At 42.0% G+C, this 16,688-nt stretch overlaps 3 protein-coding genes across 3 annotated transcripts; 2 read left to right on the plus strand and 1 right to left on the minus strand.

Moving 5' to 3' along the window:
- Positions 1 to 5,094: 5,094 nt before the first annotated feature.
- Positions 5,095 to 5,310, plus strand: PHALS_10147 (uncharacterized protein; the record flags this gene model as incomplete). The annotated part of the gene is made up of 2 exons (XM_024725521.1): positions 5,095 to 5,206; positions 5,267 to 5,310. The coding sequence occupies 2 exons, from the start codon at positions 5,095 to 5,097 to the stop codon at positions 5,308 to 5,310; spliced, it is 156 nt and encodes a 51-aa protein (XP_024576290.1).
- A 1,376-nt stretch (positions 5,311 to 6,686) lies between these two features.
- On the plus strand, positions 6,687 to 7,348 carry PHALS_10148 (uncharacterized protein; the record flags this gene model as incomplete). Its single annotated transcript, XM_024725522.1, has 2 exons — positions 6,687 to 6,739; positions 7,237 to 7,348. 2 exons carry the CDS (start codon positions 6,687 to 6,689, stop codon positions 7,346 to 7,348), a joined length of 165 nt encoding a protein of 54 aa, XP_024576291.1.
- A 5,115-nt stretch (positions 7,349 to 12,463) lies between these two features.
- On the minus strand, positions 12,464 to 12,934 carry PHALS_10149 (uncharacterized protein; the record flags this gene model as incomplete). The annotated part of the gene is made up of 1 exon (XM_024725523.1): positions 12,464 to 12,934. The coding sequence occupies one exon, from the start codon at positions 12,932 to 12,934 to the stop codon at positions 12,464 to 12,466; it is 471 nt and encodes a 156-aa protein (XP_024576292.1).
- Between the last annotated feature and the right edge of the window lie 3,754 nt (positions 12,935 to 16,688).

Genomic DNA, 16,688 nt, shown 5'->3' on the forward strand with positions numbered 1-16,688 from the left:
AAAATGTGTGCCCTTCTACCCTGTGATTCCGCGGTAATGCTCTGGTAAGTTGAAGGCTTACTAGTATGCGGCGGAATGGCTTATAGTCGTGGTCAATTATTTTTGGTCAAAGCATTTAAGCGAAGTAGTCCTGATCCAATCCTGAAAATAAAATTAGTTGGGTTGAGACTGTCAAAACGGATATCGATTTGGTGCTCTGAAAATAAAGAAATGCCTTTCGAACAATGTGTAAGAAAACAAATAGACTGTAAGATCTCGTATGGGTCGTGAGCTCAATCTCAAAATATAGAATTGACTTCCACTATGGATGTGGCCATAAAAGCTTAAAAAAGCAACAAGTACTGAACGCATAAACAGAATTTGTATTGCTCTGGAGAAGTATGTTGCGAAAAAAAGCAATGATGGTTCAGCCTCGCAAATTTCTGTACAAATAAACAAAAGATTTTGCGGACCTACTTCAGCTATTACACTCTCTGCTATAGCACGGTGAAGGAATCCTTAATAAGAGTCAAATTTTGATCCTACTGTATGATATAAGGTATTTTCACAAAGTTTTTGCATTTAATTTGGAGCATAATGCCAATGAAGGGATGCGGAGGAAGGAGTAGCATGACTCGCTACAATACTAAGAACGGACTATGCTTCCGCAAAAGTGGTTGGAGTGCTGGAAGTAGAGGTGCTAGAGGCACCGGACCAAAGCTTGATTAGGAGAAAGAGAAATCTATCGTATCTGCCGAGCTCTTTTGTGGGACTCGCATATGTTTCATCTGTGAAACTACAAAAAATCTGCACCTTGTGTAATCTCCTTCGCGCTCGGCTAAAGAGTACAAAACGCCAACCTTTCATGCACAGACAGCCGGCACACCCCATACGGGGGAAAATCAAGTCTCAGTAGGCGCAGGAGAGCTTGCTGGTAAAAACTAGATCATTGTATTTCTCGTAGCAGTCGTAGTCAATGGAAGTCAGTGTTAAATAAATACTATATATTTGTGAGGATGGGCTCATAGCAATAGTTTGCTGGTCGATGTTCGTGAAGCTGTTAAACTTTCAAGGTAGTTTGATATATACGTACAGCGCGATTGAAAGAAACATAAGACAGTGTGCAGAGGCATTGAAGACGCCAAATACGGTATTATCTAGACATCGTATGAGGGATACATTGGAAACAGAATGTGATGCTTGAGGCCTTTGTCTACGTGAAGCTTTGTCTTATCCAGACGTGGTTTCGACATTTGACCGCATCGTAGGTACGGCGATTCTGGAACGCCACAAGGCATGGGTCGATGGGAAGTAGACATTTAATTGCTACATAATTCTATATGATAAGAGTTTGTGCATCATGAACTGACCTCTGCCAAAAGAACATGTAAAATTAACGCGGGCAAAATGATGTGATATATCCTATTCAGGACGTCAATCTTCCAAAATTGAACCCAATAGTTTTGATCGGTACCTCAAACAGATCTTGGAATGCGGAAGCTATAGCATCCGCGCTCGTTAGATGAGACGAAAAAAGGCGACTATAAGCTAGTGTCCATGAGTTTGACCCGGAGACTAGTAGAAAGGACTGAGTGTCACAGTCTGCTGTGCAAGAGTTGGTGGAGCTTAGGGCGAATGTAAGTCACTTTTAGAATAATACCAGGGCCTCTTCGCTATGAAATTCATTTCGTCTTAATCGTATATGACGGTGCTGTTGAGTCAAATGTGTTGTGCCATAGATCGACAGTAAGAGTAGTAAAGTTCGACAAAAGAATGCGGAGAAGGTTATTTGGATATATACATAATTACCACATTAGTTCTAGAAGTGTTAAGTCTCCCCCTCACTGCTTCGGTGGAAGCTGTTATAGTGCTTATGAAATAATTTCTCGAGGATACGTGCAAGGAATAGCAAGTCAAGAAAACCATCAAAGTTTTACAATGAAACTGGAGGAGAAGCTGGTCTCATCGCCCGTCATGTATGGATCTGGCATTAAGGGCACTTACAGATTAATGAGTACGAGATGTGAGACAGCTGTACTCTAGAGGCCTACTAATTGTTTGGATTTGGTTGAAGCTATTCCACAACGTATGAAAAGGAGACCTTTACGCGAATTACCTCCTATAGGGGTGCGCATAATGAAAATGAAATGATTCAGGGCGCTGTGACGTAATTTCTCAGATTTCTTTGCGAAGCACGATGAGGCTTGGTAAAAGAAATTAAATCTTCCCTTCGATGTCGACGTAGTGTGTTAGAAAGGCTAGCAGCAAGTGGCCGAATGTGCATACTAACAATAAGCTAAATACAGCCATTGTTCCACCCTGATTGCTAAGAATTGGATGGGCTCGAGACCAGCATCGGTAAAGCTATGTTCAGTGCTTTTGAACGAATTGATTGATATTCTCAAGCGCCTCATGAAAGACACAATATACTTTCTCTCGCTGCGGTGAGTACTCCGATGGCAACTTTTGGGGGATGGCTGCTTACACCACTGGGACTACACTAGTGATTTTTACTAGTGTAGTTCAATCGGTTGGTAACGCTGCTGTCAAAACATATTATGATATGCACAAACCATTCGTGACGATATATTTTGTATATAGTCGTTCAGAGCACATGTATTCGGATGCACTCAATGACATTAAACACTTACAAATACTATGATATGTCGCATGTCACGACGGTTACATCGCAAAATGATATGGCGATATTTACAGCGTACAGGTGCGACAAAAATGTGTTGCACTGCATAATTCTTGAAAAGCAAGAAACTAGAGGGCTGGGTAGTCTTATTTAGTTATACACCTGCCTTATCCCAAATACAATACATACCAACATGACGCTGACCATACAGTGGTGCCTCTTCAGGTATGGCATATGAGACCCCCTTGGGCCGCCAATTAAGAACAGAGAATACATACTGCTCGGAGAGCGCTATGTTGGTGGCCCAGCATGTATAAGTGGGTATGTCTATGTGTGCGCATACATGAACCATGTCAACAGATTGACCCTTCGTCGAATCCGACAGTACCCTTGGCCGGTCACCAGCTTCATACATTTTTGCATTCCATCATTTTAGCCTTAATTTTCGGCAATTCAGAAAATGCGTACGGGAGTTATGGTCTTGTGGTCGATGGGGACGCTCCGGGCATAATTTTCCAGCTTGCTGGTGTCAACAGTAGCGTGAAGTTAATCTGACCTATGATAGGTTCTTCAACCAGCACGTCGTACTTAAGTTTTGTATTAATGAGAGGCCCGCATTTTACAGATAAATTCAATGAACATTGTTTAAGGTGCGCGGCCCCGAATTAGACATGTTAATTGCTAATTACCGCTTACAGATGGTCGGTCAGAACGTATGAATCGCGTTTTGGGAATATTCTCCCAAGCCCTTGCACAGAGAGACCGGAATGCTGGTGCGAGCTGCTACCTCCCAATGCGTAAGCGACGTACACTGGAATGTATGTCTTGTATGTCTTTATAGGCCTTAACCCCAAATTACAGGAATGATTGGGTGGATCCCCAACTGAATTTGGCACCATCACAAAGTGGTCCCGGTCTTAGTGGAGCAGGTACTGTTGATCGAATTTGCCATGCAATATCAGCCGGCGACACACCTCGCAACAAAAGCAGAGAAAGCAATCTTGATGAAATTGTGCGTGATGTGCAAGGGCAAAAAGCTTTTGTTGGGAGCCAGAAAATATAGCAACACGCCGGTCCCAACGACAGCGGACACACATGCAATTATTGTTAAGTATGCTGCTGTAGTCAATGCTTGCACTAACTCATGAGTTATGGTGACTGGCTCAAGTGGTTTAGTATCGTGATGCTAAATGGCAAGTTGTGAGTTCAATCCCCACTAAGGATGATTAGTGCTTGTTTAACCTTTAAGGTTCAGACTGCATATGTCTGCAAATTAAAGTGTGTACTAATTTTAGGTTCGCGCAAAGGCTTAGTTAGAGTGTTTCACATACCATAGGATGGGTTGGTAGCTCTAAACTTAGGTTTAGTATATAGTGTGGCCCGCAAGGTAGTTGCGCGTGGGCCCACACAATTGCGTCTAACATTAATACACTCATTTCTGCATTGGCACACACAAGCACACATCACTTCTACATCTGCCCTTCTTATATCCTTCAATTATGTTGTTGGGGAGTAAGGATTCCTTGAATGCAAGTATACACAAGCGGATCTGCGGTCTCCATGACCAAATTACGTTTGCGCATTATGATTGCATCAAAGAAAACTTTACTGCTACTCGTCGCACCCCAACGATAATATAAGAAATTCTGCGTTCTCCATGGGCATCATTATATCATGCCACAATCCCACAAAACAAATTATTCAAATTTAGCGATCGCTGTCGCAAGCGTAGCTATGTATCTTACATCTCCCTTCAGCTAAATTACCTTCTGATCTGTCACAGCAACGCGTTTCGGAGCTGCGGGAATTGCCTAAGCCAAGCAGAGCAATGACGAAGCTCAAAGAGCTTTGTTCGCTCAAAATTTGCGCAGCGGAGACGCTGAACACAGCGAGCGCCTTCTCCTTTGGACTCGCTTGGTCGATGATGTTTGGCCGGAATGAAGAGATGCATTGGGATTGTTTTTTATCGGAGGACACACCAGCATCCTCATCAAAAATATTTGGCACGTTGGACACACAGATCGTGCTTTTAGCGGTATCTCGACAAATCGCTCAATTTGGTACATGAAATCTAACTTCTAGTGCGCGTACGTTCAGAGAAAAGCATCGACGAAAAAAAGGAGACGATGTAAAGCTAGGCGCAGTGGATACTCGAGAAGCGGTAACTTCTGCATAGTATTCTAAATAGACAAAATAAGTGTAAATTCAAGTGTGGCACACATCCTAGCGGGGCAGTGTAACGGGGAAAAGAATATAATCTTGTATGCCCATACCTTACACATTTACTACGAATATTACTAATCAGTACTGTTCGAATGTACATATCTCATATTGCAGTAATTAATATTCATAAAAAATCAAAGTATCGGTATTTATTAAGCTAGTGGATTTTGTGAAGAAGAGGTCATGGTAAATGTGGGCTTTACTGTGGGACACTTGCGACATCTGTTACTTCAGCATCTACCATCTTAGGAATGCGTCAGAGGTACTACATTGAAGTGCCATCTCTCACGTGGGGCGAACTCACTAATGTTATGCACTGTCGCTCCTTTTCGCACATGATCGCACTTTCGGATCAATTTGTCGGTATGAAATACCTTCCGACCTTGTATTTGATATACCCAGCCTAATGATTGAAGTCGGCAGTGTTCCCATCGGCGCCTCGTGAAGGTGTTGCTGAAGGTTTCTGATGGCCACAATCTTATAATTAGTGTGTGCTTGTCGGCGCTTAACTGCCGCTTCCGATCTTAGGCCGCTAAATATCTGTCCTACTTGGAAGTCATATAAAGCAGAAGCTTATCAAGCGTGTCAAAATGTGCCATGTGATCTAGTCAAATAAACCCTATGTCATTTCCACAGAAGATACAGATTTGTTAATGCTAGGCCGTCGGATGGATAACAAGTGGTGCCAGGTGCGAAGGAATCGCTGTGTAAATCGAGCCCACGAAGTATCATACTAAATAGTCTGTATTAATAAGCCCACCATGGATGGGCTTGTACACTTTACTCAGGAGCAATACAAAGAGCCTTTCAGGTAGCTTTATAACCAGGTATGCCTCTAATCACAAGAGTGGCACAATGTCATACACCAAGTAGAACATCGCGGTCTCCGTTCATCCGTTCGACGATTCCGATTAATATAGTGTTACGTATATAAAATAAATGTGAGATATTTTAATCTACTGTCTGAAATATTTTGATCTAAATTCTTTAATCGAAAAAGCCCAATTCACAGATATACCGCTAAGCGGAATGCATCCACGGCGTTTCATTGACCGAGAGAAATGGTCTGTGGCTACATTGCATGCAGGCCGTACCATTGACCAAAACATTTTAAGTTGATCGCGAATGTGGGTTGAACATTGGATAATTGTAGTAAGTGCGATATTCCAATATAAAAAAATCACCATGGCGGTGGAAACACAACGTGAACAACTTTGCGGATAACGGCGACAATAGGCATCGCACCGCGCAGACAATTTGGAAATAGTTCAGTGCCAGTCCTTCAACAACATTTGAGTAAGCTGGACGCTCCATTTGATAACTTACTTTGGTCAAAACGTCAGATTTGTAACAAATTGAAGCCTTAGTACCGGATTTCGCTTGCGCAAATGTCAGAACAAGTCCAACTTTGGAGCCGACTCTTACACGCCTTGCAGCCACTTTTTCATTAATGTATAACTCTGAGAAAATTCTGATGATTTAACGCGTTTAACAAAAGGGCTTGATTTACGGAGATCTGTGAAAGTTATTCATGCTTCTGCAGACACCAACCCGATATATAAGTCATGGTGTCACACCACCGCATTTTCGTAGCCGATGAACAATTCCGCGCGACCATGTTTTGCTTTTGGCCTTTGAGCCGCCAGCTACATTACGAATATTTATAAAGCATACTTTGTTGTTCCCGACACACACATGTGATCATTTATGGGGCATTTTCACATATAATACTCTTTCATTAAACACCATTATAAGATTAAGTTGAGGGATATCAAGTGCAACGTGTTGCCATCGAGATTTGCACAGTTGAAGTTTTTTAATCGATGATTTTGCGGTCACAAAAATGCGCAAAGAACATGTTAAGGAACTGTTTTTGGTTGTGGACGATCCTCTAAGGTGTCTGGGAATCAATCGTAAAGTAGAATTCAATGTCACATAGAAGTAATTTGCCAAAATAACAACTGCAATGTATCGCATTATTATAAGCCACAAAATAATTCTGCTTGACTCCTTAGGTTGGTTTTGTCCGACAAATGTCTCTATTAAAGTACCATTTTTCTGATAGCGTACCTGGTACTAGAACCTCAAGGTTTGCATAACAATTTTTCGCCACGGGATTTGCCCTAAGCCCGCGACCTTTGCTTCGAGTCGTACGACCAGAAATAGGAATGTGGACGTGGGCATTCCCCAAACACATTTCAGCCCACTAAACCGTTAAACCGGTTAGGCTTACAAGCTGTCGTCGTTTAAATATAGTCTCATGGCTTACATAGCGATAATAAAACATTACTGTAAGTGTCAAGCAATTTATAACGCTGAAAACTCCCATTCAACTACTCGGTTACAAATACCTTTTACATAGCCTCCCTTAAGTGAAAGGGCACCATTGACAGGAGCATTAATGCCTCAATTGTTGAGGGTGGTGAGGTGCACACAGCCGAGGGTCGTGCAAAAGAATCGCCAGGTTTCGACTCATCGCCTATGCCATTCGTGAAAGCTTTGTAGTGCAGCCACTGCTCTTTTTTTAAACGTAATCAAATCATATGTAGTGGCACTAACATCATTGTCACAATTGAAGCAGATAATACAAGCTACTTCACTCTTCGAGAAACGAGCCGGTATACGTAATTCACGCGAGGGTAAGCATTTTTACTGGCGAGCTGCAACCAAAACAAATTGTGACATGCAAATCAAAGTCGGGAGAGGAGAAAGCACATCAGCCTCTGTTTAAGTCGGCCAAAATCGTATTTTATTACTAATGCTATACCTAACGCAGGATGGTTGCCATCTTACCCTTCGCTACAAGAGACGGTTGTGTGAGGAACGACGCATAGTCGGTGGCGACTATCCTGATTCTGACAATGAAAAACTGCATATTATATCATTATTCTGAACAGGATGATTGTTCTTTGTTGCTCTGAGCAAGCGAAATTCGCACAACTAACAGGTACATGTCTATTGGCATCAGATGGAGAAAAGGAGGGGCGACGGCAGAGATTGAAGTGTCACAACGAAATGGATAAACCATTTCGGATCCTAATAAGCCATCTAGATGCACTTATGAGCTTCATAGCCTACATCACCGTATTTTTTGTGACATTTCACCACCATTTGATACTAATTTTGAGGAATTGGCCACTCCGATGGAATCTTGCTCAAAGTACTATTCACAGTGGGGAATACCACTGACGAGCATGATATCGATCGATTATGTCGAAAGCACTGTACAAGGTGCGATCAACCAGCTGCCCTGCAAAACATCCTTAATTGAATTCAGCTTTGTGCCGAAATAATTTAGCTCATTACTATTCATTGTTGCTGTTTACTTTCTGACGAAATAAAGCACGGGGACAGAATATTTTCTTATTCTCGCTGATACGCCTCGTATTTGTATGGAAGAAGGCGCCCCAGACATCGACCCTTCAGAATGATGTTATCTTGCTAAAGGGTTCTACGTATGACACAATATGGCTGCAAGAGCCAGGTCAAACCCATCAAAATACTACGATCGAGATACAACATTGATGGTAGGTCTATTTGATATCTCATCGACAAAATAGTCTTCGGGGAATGTCGAATTTTTGAGGATAGTGAGTAGGTCATTTCAATTAGTGCTTTCAATTACGCCGAATGGCGTACTCATCATTTGTGAAGAATTGGACATGCTTCTCAATCGTAACAGTGTTTGTACCAGGTTGAAGATCTCAGCGTATTATCACTCCCTGCGTGCATCATGAAAAGATAATCCAAAGATCACTTAACCTTCTTCCTGGTTTATGGAGTCAAGGAGCATTCGTTAAGACTTATTCAGCCGCTCTATTCACGAGTGAGTAGATTTACTTGTCAAAAAATGGAGCCTTGAAAATGTGAACGCTTTGCGCACCAACCGCTGATCCAGCAGTATCGTCTTACGGAGCGAAGCTCAGAGAATACAAAATGATATCAAAAGCTGGATCTGTAGCGAGACGTTTGTTATTATAGGATTGTATAGTTGAGATCACGGCATTCAGGAACTCCAATTCGTCTCTACAGTATAAACACTGGCAATGTGATTAACAGTCCATCTTCTGCAACCAAAATCTTACCATCAATCAACCCCGGCGACCATGACCTTTGCTCACTTAATTCCGTACCAACTGGAGATCGCGGCTCCCAGCCACTTCAGTCAGGCGTCACGTAGGACGACACAGAGCTCGAAGGAAATTATGTCATGCGTGCATATTACACCATTATCATTCAGATTTAGAACCAGGATGAAAAGTAGGAAGTGTAGGGTCATGATAAAGTATTATACTTGGCGCTGTATGAATAAGGAATATGTGACTATGAAATAATAGAGGTTTCAAAAATTCGTGCGCTGCTTAAGTCACATAATGGATGGAGTATATACAGCTTTACTATCGTGGAGAGCTCTGCGTATTTGATTAGTATCAATCTGAGCTAGTTTCAATTTGGGGCAAATGTTACCCTTGTACATAGTGCTGGATATCCTGATCCGTTCCTTGTCTCGCTTTACCTTTGAATGAAATATTATTTATCGAAGCAAGAGTAATTGAGAGGCTTCCAATATGGTATCTCCTGGGCAACTGATGGGATTTTGTGCGCTAACTGATGCGGGCAAATCATATTCCACAGTTTTAAAAATCTATTGCTGCCTACCTAGACGCCAATCCGTAATACCAGAAACTCTAGCAGCTACTTACGTCATTCTGATGTCATCATTAGCAGTGCCTTTTTCGTACTAATCCGACATTTGATCAATACTTGGTCAGTATGCTCTGCGCTCTGCGCATGAACACGATATCGCGGATTTTGCTCTGGCAACACCACTGCTCGATCTCGTGACGATTGCAACTTGATCATAACTTGATTTCAAAACTTTGTAACTGCATCGCAGTGATCTGTTTGGTCGTCAGAGTGGTCTCCAATGCATTCGTGGAGCTCCTCTACAGCATGCTCAAAATTCCCAGACATAAAGTGTGATGGCGAGTGCCATTGAACTTCAGTGCGCTTATGCAGCTGTTAATAATCATCCAACGCAATGGCGCCTTGATTGTCTACATAAATCTAGGCCAATACTTGCCATACCGCCTCGTGTGTCGCGTTCAATAGCGCGTGTAAACAGACTCCGTAGCTTAAAAGGCCACCGTCCGCTGCTTGATTTCTCCAAGCTGATACAGCTTTTTTCATCAAAAACACACCACCACTTGTACTCCTTTCATGATTTCATGTCCTGGTCAGACTATACTCGATGCCTGCCATCGCAACTAGTCCAAAACACCAATATCGTGCATCTGTATGGCTCAATTGAGTCTAATGACTATTTAGAGTACCTACTCATGCGTTGGACATAAATCTGCATATCCTTTCCAAAGCTGCTAAATTCGGTTGATGACGGTACATGAGGCACCAACTATGTGCTTTGAAAAGGAACATTCGTAATGTTTTCGTCATGCTAGCAGCTGCTCTGAAGACTTCCTGGCAAGGACGAGACTTGTATGTTAAGGCGTCTTGACAGAGTCATGTTACCAATTTTGAACTTCTTTAAACGCCATGGAAAAATTTGGTCAAGAGCATCAATTGAAAAATTTGATGCTCTTGACGAAAGTATATTGAGCTGTCCGTAATTATCGGCTTATTAAAGGGCGCTTGTGATCGTTGCGTAGTGTTTCTGCTTGTAGAACGAGTGCGCAGAGTATAACAAAATTTCCCTGCTGTACTACGTAAGCAATTACCAAGACATCGTGCATGTATGTTGGTTTGTTGGTAAAAACCGAAGTGAATATATTTAGGTTCTTAATTCGCTACCCTGTTCTACATCTAGGCCTATTCATCTCGATCATCGAGAAGCTTCTACAAGAAAGTCGTTCATTGGTCTAATCTAGACCAATGAACGACTACCATTATATCAGTAATCATGATAATAACTGTAAACATTACCGTAATACTGGTGACGTCATCCACGCACATTCAACGGTGTATTTCAACACTCCCACTCACCGTTAATGTTGAGCTTGTTCTAATTCTTGCCTCTTGGTGCCCGTCTTTCCGCGGAGAGGCTTGAGCGTCTTAGTCTTTAGAGCCTACGTTAGCATGTCCGCGAGCTGATGGTTTGTGTCGACGCAGTCGATTTGGATCGTTCAGTATTCAACGTTTTCCCGCGTGAAGCTATGCTTGATGTTAACATGCTTACTTTTGGCATGATATCCCACATTCATTCTGGTCCGGTGCTGTTGTCACTTGGTTGGTCTCCCAGACTTGCGTTGCATGATTCTGGTCTTTACTTATGTCCTTCAAAATTGTGTGCGTCCACAAAACTTACTGGGTGCACAGGCTGAGAGCCGTGATCCCGGCTTCTGCTGTACCCAGTGCCACAATTCTTGAAATTTCAACTTGAACACCACCGGTCCATTACTAACTTTGACCGTCACGCCAGACAGATTGTCTGTCGTCGATGTTCCCCAGTCTGCGTTCGCGAATGCTTCAACCATAATGTTGCTGCCCCCTCTTCATATACAATTCCATGCAAGCGCGTTGACATCAAGTATCTTAACACATGATGCTAGGCTCGCCAATGCTGTATTCCAGAATTGTTGAAAAACCTTGATAATTGCGTAACTACGTATACAATGTCCAGTCTAGTACATGTACATAAGACAGCCGATGAGAGAGCAATAAGGCTTTGACTGCATTTTAGTAGCTTCTGCATCTGTTCCTGGTGATTGTTCCTTGGAATGCCTGAGATTGGAGGCACATGGGTTATCGGTCGTGTTGGCGTTCTGCTGACCGAATCGTTGCGTAACATTGTCAATATAACGCGTTTGCTTGATAATAAGCGCTCCGAATCTCTTGTCGTTATCTCCACCCCCAAGATAGACTTTGCGTTCCCAAGCTCCTTCATTTTGAAAGCACTCTTGAGAGTATCTTTGACTAAACGGATCTTTGCAAGGGTCTTGGCTGCAACTATCAAATCATCCACGTAGAAACGCAGATGTATCCGCTGTTAGAGAGTTTTACATACACGCACTGATCCACGCCACAATTCTTAAGACCATTCGAAACGAAGACTCCATGAATCGTTCTATTTCAGGTGCTAGCTGCTTGTCAAACCTGGTCTACAGTAAAACTACAGGCGGTATCTCCATATAGACTTGGCCACTTAGCTTAATATTTAGAAACGCAGTGTCTGCATCCAGCTGTTCCACTTTCTATACGTCTGCGACGCAAACAACCAATACAGCCCGAATCAAATCTGTGTTCGCTACGGGGGAGTACGTTTCAGAAAAATTCACATTCTTTAAACCCCTTTGCGACAAGCCGTGCATTGTAACGAATGACTCGGCCGCTCTCATCACGCATCTTAGCAAAAACCCATCAACATCCAATCGAACGAGCGTCTCCACGCGATGCAATAGACCAAGAGTCGATTTGTTCATGTGATAGTAATTCAGTCTCCATAGCCGCTCGCCACGCCATTGCTTCATCACTTACAACCGCTTCAGCGCATGTGTTTGGAACCCGTCGATTCGTGCCGCATACACCAACACTGCTTCGGCAAGTAGTCTATCTTCGTCGATTCTCGGTGACTCGGAGACAGTGATCTTTCGCTTTCTCCGATTTTCATTCATCATCCATCTCCAAGCCGTCTTCCAGTAATAAAGGTAGCCCCCGAGAACTCGTTGACTGCTCTGTGCCCGGACGATACACCAAACGACTCCCCCCAAATATTCGCGGAGAGCGATATTCTTTTAGCTCTTGCCTAGTTGCTATCCGATCTTCGAGTGGTAGAGGTCGCTCAAGATTGATATTGCGCTCTGATTCGACCTCGTCCATCTTAATATCTTGCGTAGACTTCTCAACACTGTTCATAGGTTCGTCTATCACCGGCGTTCTCTCAGCAGGAAAATGGGTCGCTTCTTCATTGATTTCCTTGAAAACATGAGCAACCGATTGTTTTCCAAACAAGTTTGGTTGTAAATTTCGTTCAATATCATGCTCACTAAGCTGAACAAGTCGTGTAATCTTGATTTTTGATGATTTCAAATCATAACCACGATACCACTTTGCGTTTTCAGCATATCCAAGAAGCATTCACTTGTAGCTCTTAGGATTGAGCTTTGCCCTTTTAACGCTATCAACGTGAACATATATTTTGGACCCAAACACACGCAGAAGTTCCATTCGTGGTTTTTGCTTAAACCTTACTTCGTTCGGCGTCATGTCACTTCGTTCAGTGATAAAGATCCAGCGCGCATATACTGTTACAACAACTGACATAGCTTAAGCAATCAGTTTGACCATTTCCAACAGCAGAATAATCATTGACTACCTCCTCGGCTTGGGTAAGGTCCATCACTTCTGTCGCACAAAAAAGATCTACATGTCACCCTTTGACCGTCCTCCTGCTGCATGAAAGCTGTCTCTCACATTTGATGCACGATCACTGCGAGCAGGAACGAACAGCTACTGTTGTTAAAGAGGCCACCGACTATCCTGACACGCCTGGTTTTAAACTAGTTGTGAGCAACACGACACCTATCATTTGTATACTTCCGATATCGAAAGGACTTATATGTACAGTCAGACTTATTTCGTTTAACGTTTTCACTTAAAAGATTTGCAAAGGCAATTCTAAAGTCGGAAATGAGCTCGAGAATCACTTAAGTGACCTGGTCGACCGCTGTGACTAGAGCCAAAAGTAATTCAATCAACAATAAACGAGCGAAAGGGGTGCTTAAAGTGACAGTTTCACTCTTGTGTGAGAAAATTAAGCTGGAATTTCGAACGATGAGTTCAAAGTGCGATTGCGTTGGAACCTGCAGATACGCTGTAAAGTAAGCGTATTATTGTTGGGCACCTTTACAAGACCAACCACAGATTGAAGAATAGGAGCATCGTAAATTGCTTCGTTAACTTTATTAATAGTGTCCGAAAGATGCAACAGCGAATAATATAGAGCTGTCAGAATGGAAAATAAAAAAAAAGAAATCGTGTTGGCGATGAATGAGAAGAGTCAGGTCAGCAAGGAATAAATGTTTCGAATTGTGTACTAAAAGCAAAATTGATATGAAAATATGGGAGGAAGAGACGTCATATCGTGTTGGTTGTGTAACAGCTCCAAACTAACTACTTTGGACTTTCCGTCAGAAAACAACCAAGAAAACAATTTTTTTTTGAGTGTGCCAGCCTAATTTGTAAAAAAAATCCAAGCCAAAATTTGTACTCGAAAACATGATTATCAGAAGACGGGGGATATCATTCTTAAGCATTCGTTGTATAGACCAGTAGTTAACAGGTGGAGAAATTTCATTCAGATGAAATGACTGCAAAGGTCACTGCGTTGACAAACTTGACTTTAAAAGTCGGGGTATTAGACTGTTAGTGGCATTTTTAATGTCTTGGCCAACAAATATCGATTCATGGAGTACAGAAAACATTTTTTCGGAAGCAAAAGGGTAGATTGTAAATGTGCTGTCGTGATTTGAACACCAATTGTGGGGGGGGTATTTCTAATACTCGTGTTTGTGAGCGCGTAGTGTTGATTAAGGAGCCAGGTAACGTAGGTAAGTGTGAATGCGTCATGGATGGGACCCCATGATACACGCAAAATGTAGAGACTCGAATATACAATGACATTTACAATGCTTTTCGATGTAGCAAAGTCAAAGCCTTTTCCCCAGAATAAAGCGGAGATAAATGTTGTTCCAAAGTCTAAAAGGTCAGCTTGAACAACAGGTTTGTGTCCACTAGTTAAAGCAAAGTTTTGTGTTCTGTAGTAAATAGATTCATCGGCGATAGGAAGGGCGATAGGATGGGACGTTTTGCCAGTGAAAAGAAGATGTACAGGAATGGAGTAGTACATACATAAAGTTCAATCCATCACCTTGGCCTTGAGGCGCACAATAGAAGGATGCTTGAGCTGGAGTGAATCCTTTGTATGTGAAAGCCAGTTCGACCTGTCGTATAACTTAACGGATTAATAAGGTTGAAGGAGGTTGACTTTAACGACAACAGTATGAAGATTTCCCCCCAGCGTCCAATGAAACAGAATACCAGAGATAGATTAACCGTGTATTGATGATGATTTGGTGCTGTTAACGAAATTTCACATCAGGGGATCCAAAAGTTTTATTTATTCTTTCGATACCGCTTGAACGCTTTTAATGTGTCACAGGATCAATAAAATCTTCAATGACAGAACGCGTCTTTGTAGCGTGCTGGCTCTTCAAAGCCAGGACATGCAAAGTCTCTCAAAGCGCAATTTGTCTAATTGCAAGCTTGTCCTGCACTGGTGTCTCACCAGAATATATAAAAAGTAGTATGATCTTCATGGTTAGATTCTCGGGTTCCGCAGCAGCGTAGATTGAGCAAAGTATTTTTAGACGACTCCCAGGGTCGCAATGAAAATTTAATCGTCATGTCCACATTTATAGGCAAAGCAGTTGCAGCATAATACCCTAGAGCATGGGCTAAAAACTAAAAAGACTTGGTGTCAATTATTAATCAACTCTGTCCTGTCATGTGCAATATTGAGAGCGTAATGATAATTACCGCAAATCATTTTTGGAAAAGATTTATTGAATACAAAAAGACAGCTCAATAAAGTCTCTATTAATAGAACAAATAGTCCGACAAAAAGATCGCCATGTTAAACATCTGCTCTCAAGCTGAAAAATTGAAGCGTGAGTTATCCTTTGAACTTGTCGCAGCATCTCAGTAAAAATGTCGGAAATCAAAGACAAAAACCTTCACAGATTCCATATAACAGAAGAATATTCAATACCTACCGATCTACACTGTTAAAGGCCTTTGCAAAGTTGTGGCATATAGCATCGGCAGAAGCTTGCGATTAACTGGTGTTGGTGTAATGTGGAAGATCTAAGAAATGCCTTTATGCGTGGTGGATACTACTACCAGATACAAACCCAGATTCGCCGCCGCCTAGAAGCGTTGTTGAGTCTGCAAGTCAGAGCTTTCGGTCCAAAGTTGGCATCGTTACTTGATAGCGTGATGGGGCAGTAGTTTCTGGATCAAAGCATTTACCACTATTAGAAATATAAGCACGACATTGAAACTTTCCTTACGCTCAAGCTGGAATTGGGAGCATAACCATTTTCAAGGCTCGCGCCCAATCAAACTAGAAAAGCTGGTAATACTCTGCTGGTAAATTATCGGATTCGGGGATCTTTCCACACGCTGTGTGCTTGATGGCATATTCGATATCATTAGCTGTAAGCGATGCGTCTAATGCGGATGCTTGGCAAGACGTGAGCTCCCGACTGGCGTGTTTCAATGGACTGTAGTTTGTCCACGTCAAAACCCTTAGTAATACTAATAAGATCTCTAAGATTAGATTTGCATAGTGTAGATAAGCATACCCAACGGTTAGCCTCTCACATAGAGCCACATAACTACATATAGTATCATTTTTAGCTAATATTAATTCTAAGGTCTGCCTTCACAGTTGCAATTAATGGGATAGCGTACTCGCTCTAATATGATAACGCAAGTTCTTACGTCCATGTTAAGATTCGGCTCGTGCTGCTTGCTAATTTAATGCTCCTTGTCTGATACATATACCTGCGCCTTGTAGGTGAGATGATAAAATCATGCTACAGTAGAACCTGTCTAAATCAAACCTGTTTAGTGTAAAACCCTCTCTGAATTGAACAAAAGATATGAACCCATGTTGGGCACCATACTTAAATTAAAATACCCTTAAAATATAAAAATTTGAATTTGATAGCTTAGTCTTGACAATTTTCTTAACTAAATCTCTCTATATATCGTACGTAGAAACAAAAAGTCTGACGTATTCTGACTTAGAAAGAGAGTACTAAATACG

This window comes from Plasmopara halstedii (genome assembly GCF_900000015.1).
Source record: "Plasmopara halstedii genome assembly, contig: Scaffold_444, whole genome shotgun sequence".
NCBI classification, from domain to species: domain Eukaryota; phylum Oomycota; class Peronosporomycetes; order Peronosporales; family Peronosporaceae; genus Plasmopara; species Plasmopara halstedii.